The sequence below is a fragment of the Amborella trichopoda genome, chromosome 12 (genome assembly GCF_054954075.1).
Source record: "Amborella trichopoda isolate Santa Cruz 75 chromosome 12, AtrichopodaSantaCruz75HAP2 v2.0, whole genome shotgun sequence".
Lineage (NCBI taxonomy): Eukaryota > Viridiplantae > Streptophyta > Magnoliopsida > Amborellales > Amborellaceae > Amborella > Amborella trichopoda.
In genome coordinates, this window is record NC_142347.1 from 41980715 (window position 1) to 42001724 (window position 21010).

The window sequence follows — 21010 nt, forward strand, 5'->3', positions numbered from 1 at the left end:
ATTATGTTTACTTTTGTTGTGGTTTTTGTAAAGGATAATTATACCATTTAATTTTGGTATAAGAATGACACATTCGCTTTTGTTTGTTGGATTTCAAATTTGATACTTGTGATTGTCTCATTGACTAGGTCAAATTTCTAGAAACAAATCTCGAACTTTGTGACACGCTCTAAGCTATCCAAATTGAAATCATATGGATAAAGATAAATATTGTCTCATAGTGTACAATCTCTTTTGTAAACACTATATAAATATTATGTTCAATGATTAATAATTTTTGGGTTTTTTTGTTATTTCTAATAAATTTGATTTTTTTTGTTTGGTTTTGATTTTTTTAAAAAATGCTCAGTCTTTTAATAACATTGTTTATAATTACTGTCTCAATTATAGAATTATATTGTATATTTTAAATTGGTTTCTAATTATAAATGTAGGGCATTTGTCAAGAACACATAATATTTATAGAGCACATATACTATGATCCTGCCGGAGCATAGTATATACCTTCTCCCTCAGGTAGATGACCTACTTGGGAGTGCTTTTTTACTTAAAATTTTGGGAATCACATAACAATAATTAGATAATTATTTTCAAAATAGAAAATTTTAATTTTAAGCTTTTTAACATTGAGACCTCATCCTCTAAAAATTGCACAATATCTGTTTAATCTTTGAGACATTATATTTTTCAAGTGCACAGATAACGTAATATGAAATTTTGACATTTTTTTAAGAAGCTTAATTAGATAATCTACATGCTAACACTGGGCCCAGGAGCCTATGTCTGGAAAATAGGTCACGAAGGGTGGACCAACCTTAGGATACTTCATGCTTGGGAGGGAATCCATGGCAGAGTATGATAAAATATTTTTATGTTAATTTCTCTCCTACGAATCATTAGGTTTTCAGTACTTTTTTATTGGTAAGTTCGGTGGGAAGGTCCCCTACCCATGATAAAAATAGAACTTAAAAGGTATGTTTGATTCGTGTGAAAATATATTTTCACGTGAAAAATTTCTTTCATGTATTTAGATGAAGGAATTTTTTCGTATGGGAAATAATTTTATACGAAACAAATATGCCTTTAATACATGTGCTCTACTGCTCAGACAACCAAGTCTTAAGCCCATTCTTTGGTTTTTAGTATTGAATGAAGTTTCTATAAGGCCTTAGCTTTATGAAAACAAAATAAAGCCTCATTTCAAATCCTCATATGTAAAGCACTTTCGGCAATGAAAATCTCCATTATGGCTTTAAAATCAGTTTCCAACACAGACAATAAAATTTAAAATTTGAAAAAGAAAGTCCAAATCTTGCGGGTATTTGAACAATTATTTTCGGACAGTATGGACTGTCTAAGATAATTTGTTGCATATAAATTATTTTTAGAGTTTGAACTCTCGTTTTTCACAACTTCTACCCGAGTTGCTTGTTGTAAAAATTTTCCAATGCTTGAATTGCAATTTTTGATGAGTTACAAGGTGAAACTTTATTTATTGGAAAATTGTTTCATACGGGCTGGACTGCATTTCTATATTTGTGGTCCAAAAAGTGTAAAGCATCAATCTTAATGATGGATGCAAGTGGATGTTCCATCTAAAAAACAATAAAAATTAACGGTCTAAATGTTTTCTTACTAAAATTATTATTTATAATTTTTAAATTTTATTTATTTATTCATATTCATGATCTCCATGTTAGATATTACATATCCTTAAAATTTAAGTCTTAAAATCAGTCTCAAAAATATATTTATTAAAAAGCCCACATTTCTACATATGCCATATGCGGGCTTGGCCGCATAGAAACGGGTCGTTATTTTTTTTGATAGAGCTGCAGTCTTAGCAAACCGTTTTGCTTTTAGTATTTTGGATCCCCATCCGTCGCATGATTTGGATCGTAGGTACCATCCTGGCTATTGCCGTACTCATTGGCCGGTGATGAGCCTCATTACCACAACAACATGTTGTCACGTGGCTGTCACATATATCGCATGCCGTCATTTTGACTACCTTTGTAGCAACATTTTTCTCGTGTCTGCATAATCTATACCGTCCATTTCCATCAACTCTCCATCAAAACCGTCCATGGACTTCTCTAAAATACACCACAGGAACTTCATGTTTTGCGTGGCCCAATAAGAAGCCTGTGATATTACTTTCCGGACTGCTGATAAGTAAACGACACGGTTTCCACTAGTCCATGTAGAAACGAGCCACCTCTTAAAAATCTATTTTTTAGGTGGATATTTGACTTAATTTTTTGAAAAAAATTTATGTAAGTATACAACCTTATTATGTAAAACTACGAATGCACCTCAAAAATCCATCGAAAAAGGTAGTTTTAATGTTTGAAAAACCCTTTGATTGTTCATCTCGACATCAAGATGTATGACTATGAAAAATAACAAGATTTTAAGTCTCAGAAATAATGCATTTTACAACATATTATCTACACCATCCATTTTCAAGATTTTCTTATGTTTATAGATCTACTTGATTTTAACTATTTTTAAAATTTAAAAATTTATAATTAGATATAAAAATAGATTTTAAGATAATCCTAAGAACATTTTACATCAAAATTATATACCATGCTAAAATTTGAAGGTGCACCTTACCTCTACAGCTACGGATGCATCTGTATACCAACTGCACCCTAATTTTTAAGGACATGTAATATTTAACATGGAGATCATGAATATGAAAAAATAAATAAAATTTAAAAATTAGAAATAAGAATTCTACTAAGAAAACATTTGGACCGTTAGATGGACTACCTATTTTCATCCATCTTTAAAATGGATGCTTTATACCTTGAGACTGCATATTGTAGAAATGCAGTCCAGTGGCATAAAACAATTTTCCATAAATAAAAGCCAAAAACTATTCTACTCTGGGGAGTAGAATGTCCATTTACTCCCTTATATAAAACATCACCTAGAAATAATTGTAGGATCTCAAATTTCAACTCATAGATTATCATCAATAGAAAAAGTTTCCTAATTGTACCTTCTATGTACTCGAACAAACAATGTTTTGAGATTGAATAAAGACCATCTAATTTAACAAATAATGTCTTGAGACTGAATAAAGACCAGCCAATTTTTAGATGATGGGATTGAAGTTTGATTTCTCTTTTTAAAGGATGATGTTTTTATAGGGCCTAAGCTTTATGAAAACAAGGCCTCACCTCAAATCCTCGTTTGGAAATCACATTCGGCAACATAAATCTCCATGATGTATTTAAATTAATTCCAACACCGATAATAAATTTTAAAACTAAAAAAATAGTATAGATCTTGCGGATCTATGAACACTTAATTTTAGAGTGAACTGAATGGTCTAGATAATTTGTTATAATATACACAATTTTTAGAGCTTAAAATCTTAATTTTTTTACGACTAATATTTCAAACCGAGATGATCGAGGTAAAGGTTTTCCAATACTTAAATTGTAACTTTTGATGAACTATGAGTTGAGGTTTTGCTTATTTTTATAGAGTTGCAGCCCTATCAAACCATTTTTCATAAGTAAAAGCGAAAATACATTTTACTCCCTACTGTAAAACTTTATCTAGAATTAATTTTAGGACCTCGAATTTTAGGATGTAATCTCTTCAAGTATCAATAAAAAAAGTTTCTTAATTGTAACGTCCATGTTTTTTTTAAATAATGTCTTGAGATTGCATCAAGACTATTCAATTTTTAGATAATGGGATTCAAATTTGATTTTTTTAAAAAATTTATCTACTAATTTTTGAGAAGTTCCCCAAATTGAAAAAAGTATCTAGGCCTTTTGACGAGGGAGTTGAAGCAAACTATGCTCCCGAGGGAGCACAGTGTACGTGCTGTGTTTCTTTCCTTCCTGGCTAAAAACGTGAGAGTGGAACCCAAACGAAAACTGATATAAATGAGCACTTATAGCATGGGTGCCGCAGGATCATATTGTATAATAATTACTCCGCTTTGTAAATATAAGGGTGTGGTTGCCATAAGGTGGCACTCTAAACAATCCAAGGCGCACCTCTAAATTTGATCGCAAATATAAATTTGATATTAAAAAGTTTTGGGATGATTTGAGAATCTATTTTATTATCTCATTATAAAATTTTAAACTCTAAAAACATGAAGATGTTAAAAATAAATAATTTAAATAATACGTTACAAGATATACTATTTAACGAATACAAAATATATTTTTTATTTCATATTCATACATAGTCAATTAGATAGGGTTTTTCAACATCCAAACATTGTGATGGATTTTTGAGACACCTATAATTCTACATTTTTAAACCTTAAATAAATGTTTTCCCACATATAAGGCACATTGCGACTTACACCCCTTCCTCTTTCTCGTGGCCACATTTAACTCAGCGTCGGGGCTCCGTTGCTTGGGGTCGCATTGCTCTCTCTCTCTCTAGAGCCTGGCTTCCATGGCTGCTAGACTGGTAGACTGGCGATTCCATTTGATGGTAAGCTTTGGCCCTCTCTCTCTAGAATGTCCTGTTCCTTTACTTGATGTTTAGCTCAGCTTCATGCTTTACTCTTTACATCTCTTTCCGTGTCGATAGCTACATGGAATTCCTCTCTCTTCAATTAATGTTACATTTTACCTACAATTCTCTCTCTCAGTCTCTCTCTAAACTATTGTAGTTAGAAATACTTAGGACTGTGAATTCTTAATTACGGATTTACATGTTTGCTTGATTTCAGCCCCCCCAACCACAGGCTCTGTGCAGCAGCAGACTTTTGCAGCCCAATTCTCCTGGTACATTTATTACATTGCTCTTTATGGCTTAATTTTGAGCTGTCTTATGATTCTCTGTATGATATGAGATAACATATTCCTCTTTTCCTCTTCCATGGTTGTCTATGAACTTCAAATTTCTATCTTTTTGGAACAATGATTCAAAACTCGACCGAGTCCTCCTCTCCTTGACCAGCTGAGTGCTCGGGTCTGACTTGGGCAACCTAAATTAATTTGAAAAATTGTAAAAGAATATATAAGAATATGGATCCACTCTATAAAAATGAATGTCATTTGGAATATTTTTACGGTGATTTGTGAGTTTTTGAAGTCACTTCATTTCTTTTTGTCCAAGTCACTTCTCTTTTTATGTAAGTCACTTCCTTTTTATTTGTGAATATAGGGAATTTCCCCATTCATAGGCCCGAGATCCACATCTATGAATTGAAAGGTCCGAATGATCAACTCTGCATTCAGTTCTTAGAATCACAAATTGAAACCTTTCTTATTAGATGATCATGATACTTCCCAAAGATCGAAATTATTGATCAATGGAGGAACAGAATAACACGATTTTGGTTCAATAAGATACCAAAATGGATGATTGACTCATTCCATACTAGGAATAATCGCAGGAAATCATTTGATATATATATATATATATATATAGGGTGCAGTTGGCATATAGATGCATCCGTAGGTGTAGAGACAAGGTGCACGTTCAAATTTTATCATGGTATATAATTTTGATGTAAAAGGTTCTTAGGATTATCTCAAAATCTATTTTTATATCTAATTATAAAATTTTAAATTTCAAAAATAGTTAAAATCAGGTAGATCTATAAACATATGAAAATCTTGAAAATGGACGGTGTAGATAATATGTTGTAAAATGCATTATTTCTGAGACTTAAAATCTTGTTATTTTTCATAGTCATACATCTTGATGTCGAGATGATCAATCAAAGGGTTTTTCAACATTAAAACTACCTTATCCGATCGATTTTTGAGGGACATCGATAGTTCTACATTATAATGTAGCATCCTTATATAAAATTTTTCTATATATATATATATATATATATATATATATATATATATATATATATATAAGAAAAAACTGGGATTAGCCCACTAGCTCATATGAACATATGAGCCCAACGGCCCAAATTGAATCTGGGCCGATCTGATGGTCACGACCTCATTTCGTGTTTGAAGGACAATCATAGTAAGCAAAAACACATTGACTTCTATGCAGTGATAGGGAAAAATGGAGTCCACCTTGCCAATGAATCTTTTTTATGCAGCAGTTAACATTAGTGGGTAGTAAGTTTCTTTTGAGGGGACATCGTTGAAGCCATTAGAAAGAAAGAAACTTTAGGATTGTGAACATGTGAATGTTTCACTTCATAGACTTACTCCTTGTTTAAATTTGTGTTGTTGTACTTTCAAATTGTTCAAGCCAGGAATGCTCTGAGTGGAATCTTTAAATGTGAGTAGTTTGTTTGCTGAAAGAGTTGCTTGGTGGCTTTCCTTAAGTCCCTTTGTTTTGAACTTTTTATCCTGTAAACTCACTTGACAAAAACAAGTGTTTTCCTTCAGTCATCTTATCGAGTTCCTAAGTTTCATTTACCCTATTTCTTTATCTCCTTATCCATAGTTTTCTTCTAATTTGGATGGCAATGGCTCAGGAAGAATTGGATTCTTCTTTGCTAGTAGACATTGTTTGGAAAGAGTGGTTGGTGGGATGGTGAGAGAGCATAACATATACAAACAATGGTTAATTTGGTTAGTTTTATGGAGAACATTTCTCTGTATGCATGATTATAGGCACACTAGGATTAGGATAAGATATGCAGGAGAAGGGATCCTCATGCATGACACTCGAAGAGAGTCAAGGTTTGCAGGATAAATGCGGTGCCACTTTTCTTTTTATTTGTTTCTCTTCCATATACATGTATCTCTTGCACTTTTGGCGACTCATGCTGTAGGTGGAGTTAGAAATTTGTGATATTATTTGATACACTAGGGATTTAACCCTTTGCCTTTTTTTAGTTCCTAAGTGATTGGCTCCCCTATAGGTCTATAAATGTCAAATGGGGAAAACAGTTTCAAAATGGTTGAGAATCTATCACAGAAGGAAACTTATTTAGAGACATAGTTTAATTCTCATTAGATTACAGTATGAGTATTTTGGGTTTCTTTTGCGTGAATAAGTGTTTTGAGTTGGAGAAACCAAGGAAGATATACTTTATGAGCATATAATCGAGCCTGTACTAGTGTTTTATGAATTGTGCTTGCTTTTAGCTACCCAAAAAAAAAAATACTTGTCCTTGTGAACATCTAGCTTATGGAATAAGAAATATTTTTAAAGACACTTAAGTCTGATGAAAGAGATTCAGACTTAACATGTGTGAAGGGGATAGACCATTAAGACTACTAGGTGGCCTGGGTTTAATTAGGTAGCAAGGCAAGCTATTTGAATAGTGTTAAGACTGATAAAACATAGGTAATGTCAGTCCAATAGGAGCTGATTTGGCAGCTTCTAGAAGGCATTTTCCCTTTCATCAATTCCAGTCATTTATATCATAAGCCTATTAAGTTTGATGAATACTCCCACTATTCTGGGTCATTGTTGTAAACTTCCATCACATTCCCTGTCACATCATATGACGTTAATGTCTTGGCCCATTTGTTGAGTGGAGCATCAATCATCTGATCAAATGTTTTCAGTATAGACTATATTTTATCCCCAGAAAGCATAGGATGAGCCAAGAAATAAATGAAACTAAATATGTATGCCTAGACAATGTTGCGGTTGTTTTTCCCCAGAAGTTTTGAATATATGAGAAAAATAAAATGATCAAAAGCCTTTTCTATTTATAGTGCCATGACGGAATTGTTTAGACTAAAGCTAGTATTTCATTGAAGATTATATTTTAGTTGAAATTCAAAGAATTTGGATATCAGGATGACAGTGCAAATATGTGGCTAAAGGATTCTCTTAGTCTTGAATGCCGCAGATGCCACATATCTTTGTTCTCCTCATTTGTTTGAAAACAATAAGATAAATAGAACATGGGAGACCAAGGATTTACTGCAAAAAATTTTGTGGAAAGAATGAGGATGAGGAAGTACTTTCTATTGCTTCTGTTATCTGCTTAAGTGCATTTGTCATTTCAATGGTAACTTGGAGTAGTTTGTTCCAGTTTCAAGGTAGGCACATATTAACTTTGGCAGACATTAACTTCAAAGAACATTGCAGCAATGACGCATGGTTTGTGACTGGTAAAGAGATTTCTTTGTTTCCTCTCTTCTGCTCTTAATTCTCAGAATCAGTGTACCCATAAGGGTATATAGAAACTTATACCTCATATGCTTGTACAGAAGGGACCAAAAATCATTATCGTTTGTTTAGTGGATACAATTCTTCTTGTATTACAAGTTTATAACCCTTCTTGAATAAAGCAATTACCTGATCCTAGTTAAGATTGATGCATTTTTCAAGCTCTAATGAATTTTTTATAATGGACAGATCTGAGATGGAAGGGACATATGTACAAGGGAATCAAATCTAAACAACAATTCTTTCGCACAAAAAGAATTAAAACTGTACTTGCAGTTGCAGTCCCAGTTCCCTCACCCCATAGGGACATTGCAGAGGAAAGAAAGCAGATTGCCAAAGACTATGGTTTCACACAGATAGGGGAGCGACTTCCTGAAAATATTACCTTGAAAGATGTCACTGAATCTCTTCCTAAAAAGGTAAGAAGGAATATTTATTTGAATGTCTCATGCAAAATCTAATTGCTTCTATAATATATGTTTCAAGGTTTTTGAGATGGACGCTGTGAAGGCTTGGAAATCAGTATTCATATCAGTGTCTTCTTATGCTTTGGGGCTTTGGATGATTGCAAAAGCTCCTTGGTACCTACTTCCTCTGGCTTGGGCATGGACCGGGACTGCAGTGACAGGGGTTAGTCTCTTCTTTTCTTGTTTTTCTGTTTGTTTTTGTGGTTTATCTTTCTCCCTTGTTTTTTCCTTCCATTATTTTTCCCTTTGCATTTTACACACACACCCCTATACATTCTGGTTGGTAGACACAGATGTTAATTAACTTGGTTATCCATATTTGACATACTGTACTTGTTTTGGTATTTCTAGCTTATTCTTTTTTGTCTTTCAAGTTTTTTGTGATAGGTCATGACTGTGCTCACAAATCATTTGCTAAGAATAAATTGGTGGAGGACATTGTTGGGACACTAACCTTCTTGCCCCTGATTTATCCTTATGAACCTTGGCGCTTTAAACATGATAGGCATCATGCAAAGACCAACATGTAATTTTTCCTCTCTGTTATTTGCTGCCATCTAAACAATATTATCTTTTGTTTTATTTACTTCCAACCATTCATTCTCTTGCTCCTTGCATTAGTGATGATGACAATGAACTGTAGACCGTCCTTTCGTACTTCTGATGATTAGGGGTGATATTATCTGTAGTATAGATCAATGGAAAATTGTTTCATGCGGGCTGGACCGCATTTCTACATATGCGGTCCAGAAAGTATAAAGCATCCATCTTAAAGATGGATGCAAGTAGGTGTTCCATCTAAAAACAATGAAAACTAACGGTCCAAATGTTTTCTTACTAGAACTATTATTTCTAGTTTTAAAATTTTATTTATTTTTTCATATTCATGATCTCCATGTTGGAGATTACATGTTCTTAAAAATTAAGTTTTAAAATCCATCTCAAAAGTAGATTTATTAAGAGGCTTGCATTTCTACATATGCGGGCTTGGCCACATAGAATCCGGGTCATAGATCAATTATAAGGAAAGTCACATCAGTTCTTCAAAAAAGATGGACAGAATACCCATCAATATTTAGAAAAAAAAGTCCCTTCAATCGTATTTATTATATTACTAAGTTAAATAGATGGGCTTTCATATTGCAGGTTATCTGAAGATACTGCTTGGCATCCTGTTTGGAGAGAAGAGATTGAATCCTCTGAGGTATTGCGTAAAGCAATCATTCTAGGATATGGTCCATTTCGCACTTGGATGTCTATAGGTCACTGGTAAGCAACTCTATTACTATTTAATTATCTGTTTATATTGCATACAGTAATTTAAGCTCACCATCTCAGTTCTTGTGTTGAAAATTGTTGTCTCGTCTCTCTTAAGCCCTCATTTTTGTTTTTCGAAAATATTTAGATCTGATTATTTTATCTCTTGCATTCTTGAGGCGTAAATAGGTTGCTTTTGCACTTTGATCCGAAGAAGTTTAAACCCGCTGAAATCAAAAGGGTTAAGATAAGTTTGGCATGTGTCTTTGTATTTGTCGTGATCGGATGGCCCTTGATCATATACAAGACTGGAATATTTGGATGGTTTAAGTTCTGGCTGATGCCATGGCTTGTTTATCACTTTTGGGTGAGAGTGTTATCTTTTTTCTTGGGGTATTAATTAAGGGGAAATTATTATAACCAGTGGACTATGGAAATCTAGTCCATTGAGTCATCATTATCCATTGAACCATGGATGGTGATGGAGAGAAAGTGGGACCCACAGTTGGGGACATATCCTGCTTTAATGGGTCCCTGTCATATGGTTACACTTTTCCGTAGTCAATGGGATTATAAATTTATAATGTATTTCCTTTATTTAGGAGCATCTCTTGTAGTCTAGATCATTGGCTAATCTCATTCTACTTGCAATTCCCTAGATGAGTACTTTCACAATGGTTCACCATACAGCTCCTCACATATCATTCAAACACTCAGATGATTGGAATGCAGCTCATGCACAACTTGGTGGAACAGTTCATTGCGATTATCCACGATGGTGATGATCCTATCCTTTCTGAAAGCATAGGTTATGGTGACTAGTATTTGAATTTCCTTTTTTTTTTTATAACTTTTTACAATAATTTTGGATATCTTTATCTGTACAGCTAAATTTCCAGCTAAAACATTGTTAACAGAAATCCTTGCGACTCTAAATTATGATGTATTTGTCTATACTGACTTATTGAAAATGGAAACTTTCCTCTAGCTGATTTTTGTCATTTTTCTTGCCTTAAAAATGATAAATTTAGGCCCTTAATATTCTAGAGGGTGAGTAGAATTGAAATCATGGAAAATTACTGAAACCAACATGTGCATTTTTTTCTTAAAGAGCTTTCTATATTATCTTGGAACAGGATAGAGATCCTTTGTCATGATATTAATGTGCACATACCCCACCATGTGTCTCCAAGGATACCGAGTTATAATCTACGATTAGCTCATCGGTCACTTCAAGAGAATTGGGGCAAGGTAAAGTTCTCAGGCTTATTGTGTTCTCTTTAAATTTTCAGACATGGAAAGCCATAGCTCCTTGAGGACATCACCATCCAATGAAATGATGGATAGAGATGCAGGAGAATAGGACTGACCACTGGGATCATCCCCTGTTTTGTTCGATTCATTTCCCATCCATCATCATCCATTTAATTGGATGGTGGTGACTGCAATGGATTATGTATGTCAATGATGGATTTTGGCACGGTCTTTGGTTTCTTATTTTTAAATTCCAATTTGCATTATTTACCATGCTCAGTTATAAAGCACTATGCCTGAGTTCAATATGCCTTCCATATGAACAGTATCTTAATGAGGCCACATGGAATTGGCGCTTGATGAAGACAATCATGACAACATGCCATGTGTACAGTAAGGAGCACAATTATGTATCATTTGAGGAGATTGCCCCAAAGGAGTCTAAGCCAATTGCTTTTCTTAGAAGAGTGATGCCTGATTATGCTTGATCATTAACTGCATAAGCTGCAGTTTTAGTGTATTAATTGATTTATTTCCTTCGGTTTTCTTGACCAAATTTGGCAGATTATATGTATGGTATATTATTTAGTTTGGTGAATGAAATTTCTCGTAATAACTTGCTCATTAGAAATCTTAGCTTTTCGTTATTTTCCTCCCTGAAATTAGTAGTGAGGTTCTTGCGAACCTAGATATTTACTGGAGACTTTCGAATATTGAGGATGCAATCATTTGAGATTCACTTGTTAGTGCAAAAATTGCATCTCACGGAAGGGTTATCAGCTCATGTCGGTTGTATATGGACAGATTATCATTTCTGGTGGGTTTTGGCTTATTTGGCCCATCAACTAGTGGTTGACTACTAAAACCCTTCTAAATCACACCCTCCACTGAAAATGCTTATACTTGAAGAAACCTTTTCTGGGTAGTGACATAGGATCCATGATTAAAGGAAATCAATCAATCTCTCTCTCTCTCTCTCCAGAAACGCTTATACTTTGAAACCATTTTTGGGTATACTTGAAACCATTTTCGGGTAGTGACAGCATCCATGATCAGAGTAAAGCAGTCTCTCGCTCTCTCTCTCTCTCTCTCTCCTTCTCACATCATCTGCACCTGATTTATTGTCATGGCTTTTGCCCATGCTTTCATAAAACATATCAGGCTGTGGCAGTTTCCAGTAGTTTTGTTAAGCTGGAATTGAATTTAGTTGTAAACATAGTAACTAATCAATCAAAATCCACCGCCAAAGACTACAAAAGTCTAGACATACATGTCTTTAGACACTAAGGTTCTCCCTCGTTTTTATTTTTGTTGTATGAACTAGTTAGCTTTACTCAAGACTTACACCAATGGATTGATTGATGAAATGAATATCCATTACATTAACTGAGAAAGACTCAGAAACTCCATATGCATAAAGGTTCAAAACCCACATATCTATACAAACATATCTCACTTTCTTTCTGTTTCCTGTATATATATATTTAGAGTTTCACACAAACACGCATCCCTCATTTTTACAGCAGAGTAAAACTTTGAAGGTTGGCCTCCTGGGTTCTTTTTCTTGAAGAGAAACCATTAGAAAATCCAAATAAAATTTTACAGTGGAGACCGAGAAGGTGGTGTCTCCCACACATCAAACACATTTTCCTCGTTGTGGAGTGCAAAGAGCCTATCACCCCCTATTGAGAAATCACAGATCGATCCTCCGTGGCTTCTTCTAAGCCTTGAAGTCAAGACCCACTCAGGACCACAAAACACTGAGATGCTATCGTTCATGGAGGAGAAGAGCTGACCACCATAGGCTGCTAGCTTAGGGTAACATCTCTCATCTGCATTGTTCACTTTCAATAGCCGGCTTCTTGTGCTCCATCTTACTACACCCACATTACTCCTCAAATCCATGAAACCAAGATCATCATATTGGTTCACTACACAAACCGAATTACTCTCTTCCATTACTACAGCATCCAAGACTAGCTTCTCATCCACTGTTGCTGGTGCCCCAACATCTGACCATGACCAAACCCTTTTTCTCTCCCGAAAATCTATTAAGGAGATGTAACAATTCTCGTTTCGTGGGTACAAGGTGGCCACTAGCAAGACATTGTTACCAGGTAGCCATTGAAGCTTACCTGAATCTCCAAGTGACCAACCAGGTGTTTCATAGAAGAAATCAATTTGTTTACCAGTAACCTGATCCCAAACTCCAATCCCATACTCATTACTTCTCCCTCTACAACTCGCGAAAATCCTATCATTCTCACTAAAACTTAGAGCCCCAGCTGTGAAGCTCTTCAGTCTATTTTCATGGGTCACCTGAAACTTGAACAAAAGCTCCCCTGTTCGAAAATCGAACAATCCCATCCCTCCATCCCCTCGATCTAACCTCTCACAAGCACACACCACAACCTTCTGAGGATTCATAAACCCAACATCATTTACTCTCTGATAGTTTAAAGAGAGAGTAGGGAGCTCATCAAGAGTCCAATCATAAGTGTGAACCATGCTACCATGAGCTACACAACACCCACCATGTGGGCCCGCTCTGATAGCAGTGCCATCGCCTGGGGCCCGCCCGCTAACTGAAGCAGCAGGGCCTAATCGATTTCCATCAAATGGGCCCCATTTCAAGGCCCTAACATGGTCTATAATGCCATAGAATTCAGCTTCTCTGTAGAGAAGCTTCTCAGGAATATGAGGGGGAATATGGAGCTCACCAGTTCTCAAAAGGTCTAAGAGGACAGAGAAGCAAGCAGGGTTTCGGTCGATGAAGTATGGCTCTGAAATCTTCCGACTGGGTTCCGGAAGGGTCCAGAAGATGGTGTTGGGTTGTTCTAGAAGATTTTGATCTCGAGTATTGGGGTCTTTCGGAAGGTACTGGTTGGGTTCTAGAACGTTCCAATTCTCATCAAGCATGGCACCAAGCATGGAATCCCGGCCGGCATTTGCGAGGGTGGTGGTGGTGGTCTCAAAAATGGTGCCACCCACATTGATTCGCACTCTGTCCGCCATTGATTTTTTATCAGATTAAACGTGCTTGGGGTTTGAGGAGACAAGTTCTGGTTTTTGCTCTGGAAGAACCATTCTCTTTTATAGATTCTCTCTCTATTGAACCTGCAAAAGATGAAATTCTCTTCCTTGCAGATGGGTCACTTCTCTCTCTTTTAACCTCAAAAATACCGTGCCAGATTCAAGAGTGGGTGTTTCCTTAGAGTTGACATATTTTCTCTCATCAAACCAGCGAAAAGTGGGAAAATTTCAAGAATTGATGTCTCCCTCCTGAATTGTTTGTTGTTTTGTCTTTCATCAACCTGCAAAATCTTGTATGAGGTTTAAGATGGTGTTTTCCTCCTGATTTTCTGTTTCTCCCTCAACAAACCTGAGGGAATCTAGACAAGGTTCAGCAAACTCTCTGTCATAAATGCTTCAAGAAGCCAGCTCCGATTCCTGAATTATCATTATCTCCAACACAAAACCTGCAAAACCACAACTGTGAGCATCTGGGAATGAAAGCCCAAAATTTGATACCGAATCAGATCTATCACAGGATCATCTGTAATTGATTGGTGGTTGATTGCAAATATTTGAAAATTTGCAGCGACCCAAATGAAAATCAATGATAATCGGATGTTTGAAACTCGTTATCAGGTTGAGGGAACCACAACTTTCTCAGAAGAGATTCACCAATAAGGGATATATGAATATATTTACTGGTTGAATTTTGCAGAGACCCAGTTGACTTTATAGCTTTAAGATCACCCAGAAGCTTTGGTGAATCAAAATCCAGGAAACCAAATAGGAATTCCAATGATCTGAAGCTAGGAGAATTTGCAGAGACAAAGATAAAATTGAGATAGAGCCGCCTCAGATAAAGGAAAGACAGAGTATCATAGAGAGAAGGGGAGAAGGGGGGAGGGAACCAAGAGGGATATCAAAGGGAGATGGAGATAGAACAAGAGGATCAAAGGGGCAGATGGGGAGAGAGAAAGAAGATGAAATCAAAGAAATTAGAGGATAAACAGGAGAGAGAGAGAGAGAGAGAGAGAGAGAGGGAGGGGGAAACCAGGGTGGTGACAGAGAGGCTCTTTTGCGTATTTGAAGCAAAGGGGGAAGTTGGGAGTTGGCATTCTCTCTCCTCCCTCTCTCTCTCTCTTTCATTCAAAATTGACTCGGTCTGACCTGTCCCTTTGTTTCTATCGCTTCCAAGTATCCAACCGTTTTGCATTCTTTTTCTATCCCAATCTCAAACGCCGTTTTGAAAGCTGTTTCTCTTTGACAAATTTATCACAATGCCCATCCTTGAAATTTCCAAGATACCCACCCTCTTCAGCCCCCCTAAAATCCCCTCTCTCCTAAAGATTTACAACTTTACTCTTATCTTTTGTGTTAGATAACAATTTGGATTGGGGAATTGTTTATCTGGACTAGGAATTGGCTAGAACCAATCTGGTTTTGGGAATTTATTGGCTCCCTACTAAAATCCCCTATTCATAAATTTTTTTTGAAAGTTTATTGAATATTTTATGAAAAAATTTATATAGAGCCGAGACTATAAACAATCAAATTAGAACCATATCAAAAATTTCACTAGAAGACATATCATCAAATTGATTATCTCCACATCAGGATGCATGGGCATGAAAAAAAAATAGATTTTTACGTTTTGGAAATAGTGCATCTTGTAACACATTTTTTGACCGTCAATTTTCAAGATTTTCAAGTTTTCATAGATTTTCTCGATCAATACTATTTTTTAAGCTTTAAATTTTATAATTAAAAATAAAAATATTTTTTAATGTTATGACAAAGATTACAGGTATTGAAACCACATTTCTCGATACTATTTGAAGATGTACTTTACTTTGATTGTTTAGAGCCTCAGCTCTATACAAATCGCACCCATAGTTTATTAGGTCCCCCATAAATTCCCCACTACTCTATAAACTCCCACTTTGATTTTTTTTATTCTTTAGAGAAATTTGCCAAAACAACCGTAAGAGATGCGGTAATCAATATTATGCCAAATTGTATTTATTCCAACTCAAGTCCATGTATTTATTATGGATATTTTAAAATTAAGTGAAAAGATATCATGTATTTATTATGGATATTTTTAAATTTAATGAAAAGATATCGTGTATTTATTATGGATATTTAAAAATTAAATGAAAATATATGAATTAAAATATTAAATTATTTATCTTGTGGATAATTTGATAATTTTTTTTTCTATTTTTCCATGTTTTCTAAATTGCGAATTTAGAACCCCCTAAACGCTGATCCGAGTTCTGGGACACTAGTAATGATTGGACAAGCAAGTGTGGAATGTCCATTAATTTTTGGCCTTATGAAACATGGGTGGGGGCAGTTTCGTCATTCATCATAGCCCTTACCCTAGTTCGCAAGAAGCAATGGGCATTTAGCCATTGAACACGCGCCTAACGTCTAAGTACTAGAAAAGGGTATTTTTGTCATTTTTATTAAAAAAAAGTTGTGGGTCCCGCACGGAGACGGTCATCTTCTATGGCGAACGGCCGAGACACGACGCAGAATTTGAGATGATAAAGCAAAAGCATGTAAACAACCAATGATTCCCCTTGTTCAGTGGTTAGATTCCAATTCCCCTTGTTCAGTGGTTAGATTCCCACCAAATTTAGTTGTATTTTGTGTAAATATTGGGTAAGATTCTTGTATGTTTTGTGCCGTTTATGTAGGTCTATTATATGGATTTGGTTTGACTATTTGGTTTGTTTATTTTATATGTATACATTTGTTTGTTCACAAGTGGATTTGATATTGGTTTTGGGATTTTAAATTGGAGCCCTTTATATTTTATTTATTGTACATGTTTTTGAGTGTTTTGAGCGTGTATTCCACGAAAGAACAAATAAATGGGATTCATGAACACTATGGTTTCATGGTGTTTTTGTATGCATGTGTTTGTGCATATTAAATGGTCATAGCATTTGAATTCTATTATATCGAATAAAAATGACCTAGAAAGACGTGCGTGTTTATATATCTAATCAAAATCATCTAGAAAGACGTGTGAACGGCTAATCTTAAAGTCAATCCTAACTTTTAAACCTTTTGATTCTTTGTGAGCCCTAGCTTTCAAATTTGGAGTAGTTGTCAAGCTTTCTAGAAGTCACGAAATTAAATCGACATAAAACATATTTGATGGGTTGAGAAGAGAGATCATTGTTGATCCCTATATATACATGGAGAGAAAGAGTGATGGGTCTTGAAGGTATAAGTGTATGTCTATGTAAATTTTATCAAGGGCGCCGGGTTTACTTTGACAGCAAACTAACTCAAGTTCAGGTTTTATGTAGACCCTATCACAACCCAAGCCCGGCATGTTTGCAATCTTTGTCTTGAATGCTATTTAAAAGACATAGGTACTGTATACATAAAAAAAAAAAGAAGAAGAAGCAAGTAATAGGTTCAAAACGACATTGTTGAAAATAGTGAAAAAATATATGAGAACTTATAACTTCATCGACAAAGCCTTGAACGCTATTTTAAACTCTTACCTGGAGGGAGAAAAAGACCTTCAATAGTGAAGAGGTGTGTAATCCCCTGCTTGGAGGGATGGGGCTTCAACATTAGAGAGAGAGAGTTGAAAACCTCTTGAGTGTGTGTAATCCCCCATATGGGTAGGAGGGCAAAGCAGGTAAGGGAGAAAGACGCCTCATTCAAATAGGTACATACGCACAAGGTAGTACTTATATACCTAACAAACGTGAGTCATGAGGGGTTGGGCACAAATCACTAGAGAAAAAGTAGTACTCCAAACCCATATCATGGGCTGAGTGGTTGTTTACTTTAGCTCAAGGGTTTGAGTGGTTGTTGTAACCCTTCTTGGAGGGAAAGCGACACCTTAAGTACTAGAAACCTCTTGCATGGAGGGAGGAGACTTCAAATACAAGGAAAAATTATTATTATTCCGAACCTTAATTAGCTTAAGGTCTTGGAGTTCTACTTTTGCTTGGGTTTGCTCCGGCACAAGTAAACTTTTTTTTGGCCTTATGAGAAGTTTTATTAATATTACTTTTTATGAGTTTTTGATATTTTATTGGTGTACACAACTAAATAATTTGGATGGACAAATAATTTGTGTGTTTGGGTTTTTGTGTTGGGCAAGCTTTTTATGCTTTTTTTAGTGTGTAAAGCTTATATACTTCCCCCTCTCCAATAGTCCATTTTTAACGGACTGTTGAGATGGCCTCAATCACAATGTTAAATCTCTACGCTATTTATTTTTAATTTTTCCTATAAAATATTTTTACATCAAACTTTGGGTGTCCACTCCTCTCTTAAACTCCCACTTGTAAAAAATATTTTGTTGAAAAATTCTTTTTAATAATTGTTTTAGGTGTGTCCCATTGAGAAGATGACACGTACCAACTGTCATATTCATACCATTTGTAGAACAAAAACTAAAAATGAAATAGTCTGAGACGTTGGATCTAGATCAAATGGTTAGTGGCTCACTTGATCGAAATTGAACGGCTGGATGGGGGGAGTAATATATCTTCTATGTTGTAGAGGAAATATAGAAAATTTTCCCTTTTGTGTTTTTGTTAACTGCAATCCTATATTGATGGTTTTTTTTTTTTATATCTATCAATAATACTAGAAAAAATTGCAAAAGCCCCCCAAAATGGACTTTTTAGCAACTTCCCGTAAAAAATTCATGTTTCTTAGCAAATACTCCTATACAAAAAGTTAATTTTTTTTACGAAAATACCCTTCACTCATGTAACAAATTATTTATGGATCCCAATAAAAGGAAATGCCGAACCGCACTTGTACAATGCCGAACTGCCCCTTCAAAATGACAGACCGCAACATCAAAACATCGGACCGTCTATTCCACCAAAAAATAATCGTCGGACCGACACCATGAAACGCCGAACCGGCCATTCCAGCAAAAATAATCGCCGAACCACTTGTTCAAAATGCCAGACCGCCCTCTCTAATGAAAATAATTTGTTATATAAGGGCGCCACCATGAAACGCCAGACTAGACATTCCAACAAAACTAGTCGCCGGACCGTTTGTTCAAAATGCCAAACCGCCCTCTCTAACGAAAATAATTTGTTATATGAGGGAATGGTATTTTCATCCAAAAAAATGAACTTTTGTATTGGGCATTTGCTAGGAAAAGTTGGATGGATAAAGTGTGTAAAAAGTCATTTTGAGGGGATTTTTACAATTTTCCCATAATACTATACCTTGGGTTATAATACTTGTTATGGGTTAATTGTTGTACTTTATTATACACTCCCAATAAAATCATCGTAGATTTTGTTTTAGGGCAATGAAATAAGCATCCTTCTTGTATTTAATGAAAATATCCATAAGAATTGTCAAGTATTACCTAAATGATACCAAATACGGACATAAAATTTTTGTCCATTACCTTAATGTACTGCACATTCGCTGCAAATTATAATTTTTTACTTCATTTTTTTGACCCAAATCCAAAATATATATGATTCTACCTAATTTTTGGCAATCCATTTTTTTTACTCGATTTACTGCCGCCCATTATTTGTTTTGTTACCCATGTTTTAGTTTGTCGATATATTGTTGTTTTCCAACTTGCTAACTATGATATATATTATGATCGTTTTGCGCATGATCATAGTATGACTATTGGTGTTATCACTGTCTCATCCATCCGTTGGACGATGATGGATGTGGAGTGGATCCCATAAAAAATGTCACCTATTCAATTTTACACCCTATTTCCCATCGTCACTGTCCAACCTGATGATTGGATGGTGATGATCCTTATCACCGTACCATGATTATATGGGTCATAATGTACTTCCGATTGCTGTAAAGACCGCTGTAGGAAAATCTTTTAGATAAGCTTTGTTTAACATAAACAGTTTTAGATAAAACAAGGGTTAGCCTTCGGCTCACATAAGCTCTGTGTATCGCTTTGTAGTGTAATGGTCATTGTTCTATTGTAAAGTTTAGTTACTCTTATTGACAATAGCACAAACCATATATCCGCTTAGTGTTTGCAATATAGGGATTATAAAATTTAAAAGGGTTATGTTAGATGCAAACATTTTATAATTGTACTTAACAAATTTTAGATATTTATATATATATTTTTATATATTAAATATTTTTTTGATAAAAGTGTTTTTATCATTAAGAGGGGTGTGAAATCATCTAAATGGGGTACAATATCACCCACATGGAGCACACTAATGGCACTTAGTGCTCTATGTGGGTGATGTCACAACCCTCCTAATGACAAAAAATACCCTTACTAAAAAATATTGTATTTCAAAACAAAAGTATATAATTGTCCAAAATTTGTTGAGTGCAATTATAAAATACTCTATAGTGTGAGCACTTAACATAACCCAATCTTAAAAGCTGTGGTTTGTATAATTTGCTAACTTTAAATATTCAAAGTAGTGCACAACTTCAAATTGTGCCGAAAGATATGATTTTGGTGCCAAAAATAACTATGACAGCTTGAAAATTTATTTTATTGTAATCATGGAATTTAATACTCCAAAAGTAGTGCAAATCAACAAGATATATAAATGTTTGAAAAACTTGAAAAGGGACGGTTCAAATAATTATTAAAAGCCCTAATAATTTTAGAATTTGATGTTTTTTTTTCTTCGTATCCATCAATGTTAAGGTTGAGATGATCAATTGAAGGATTTTGCAACTCCGAAACAACTTTTTCTGGTGGCTTTTTTTAAGGTGCACATTACTTCTACAATGCAAGGTCCATACCTTATATAATTTTTGTTCATTTAAAATATGTTAGGCACCCAACAATAAGGGCGAATAAATGGAGACTGGAAGTTGAATAACTTTTTTTTTTATTTGTCGGGATATACTATAGTTTTGACTGGAGTGTTTATCTTGACTTGTATGATTTTTATATT

General features: G+C 34.9%; 2 protein-coding genes across 4 annotated transcripts; one reads left to right on the forward strand and one right to left on the reverse strand.

Moving 5' to 3' along the window:
- The first annotated feature begins 4359 nt into the window (after nt 1–4359).
- FAD6 (fatty acid desaturase 6) lies at nt 4360–11706 on the forward strand. 3 transcript variants are annotated; one of them, XM_088854648.1, is made up of 11 exons: nt 4360–4476; nt 4718–4772; nt 7961–8039; nt 8287–8516; nt 8584–8727; nt 8939–9090; nt 9711–9833; nt 10011–10188; nt 10481–10599; nt 10958–11072; nt 11402–11706. In XM_088854648.1, exons 4-11 carry the CDS (start codon nt 8307–8309, stop codon nt 11561–11563), a joined length of 1203 nt encoding a protein of 400 aa, XP_088710774.1. In that variant the 5' UTR covers nt 4360–4476; nt 4718–4772; nt 7961–8039; nt 8287–8306; the 3' UTR covers nt 11564–11706. The 3 variants fall into 3 exon arrangements, 2 of the variants coding, with proteins under 2 accessions (XP_088710774.1, XP_006857220.1); XM_006857158.4 differs by lacking the exon at nt 7961–8039; XR_016046550.1 differs by lacking the exons at nt 7961–8039; nt 10011–10188.
- Nucleotides 11707–12404: 698 nt separating this feature from the next.
- On the reverse strand, nt 12405–17790 carry LOC18447057 (BTB/POZ domain with WD40/YVTN repeat-like protein). The gene is made up of 2 exons (XM_020675162.2): nt 17615–17790; nt 12405–14554 (listed from the first exon to the last, which is right to left on the reverse strand). Exon 2 carries the CDS (start codon nt 14088–14090, stop codon nt 12675–12677), a length of 1416 nt encoding a protein of 471 aa, XP_020530821.1. The 5' UTR covers nt 14091–14554; nt 17615–17790; the 3' UTR covers nt 12405–12674.
- Nucleotides 17791–21010: the final 3220 nt, after the last annotated feature.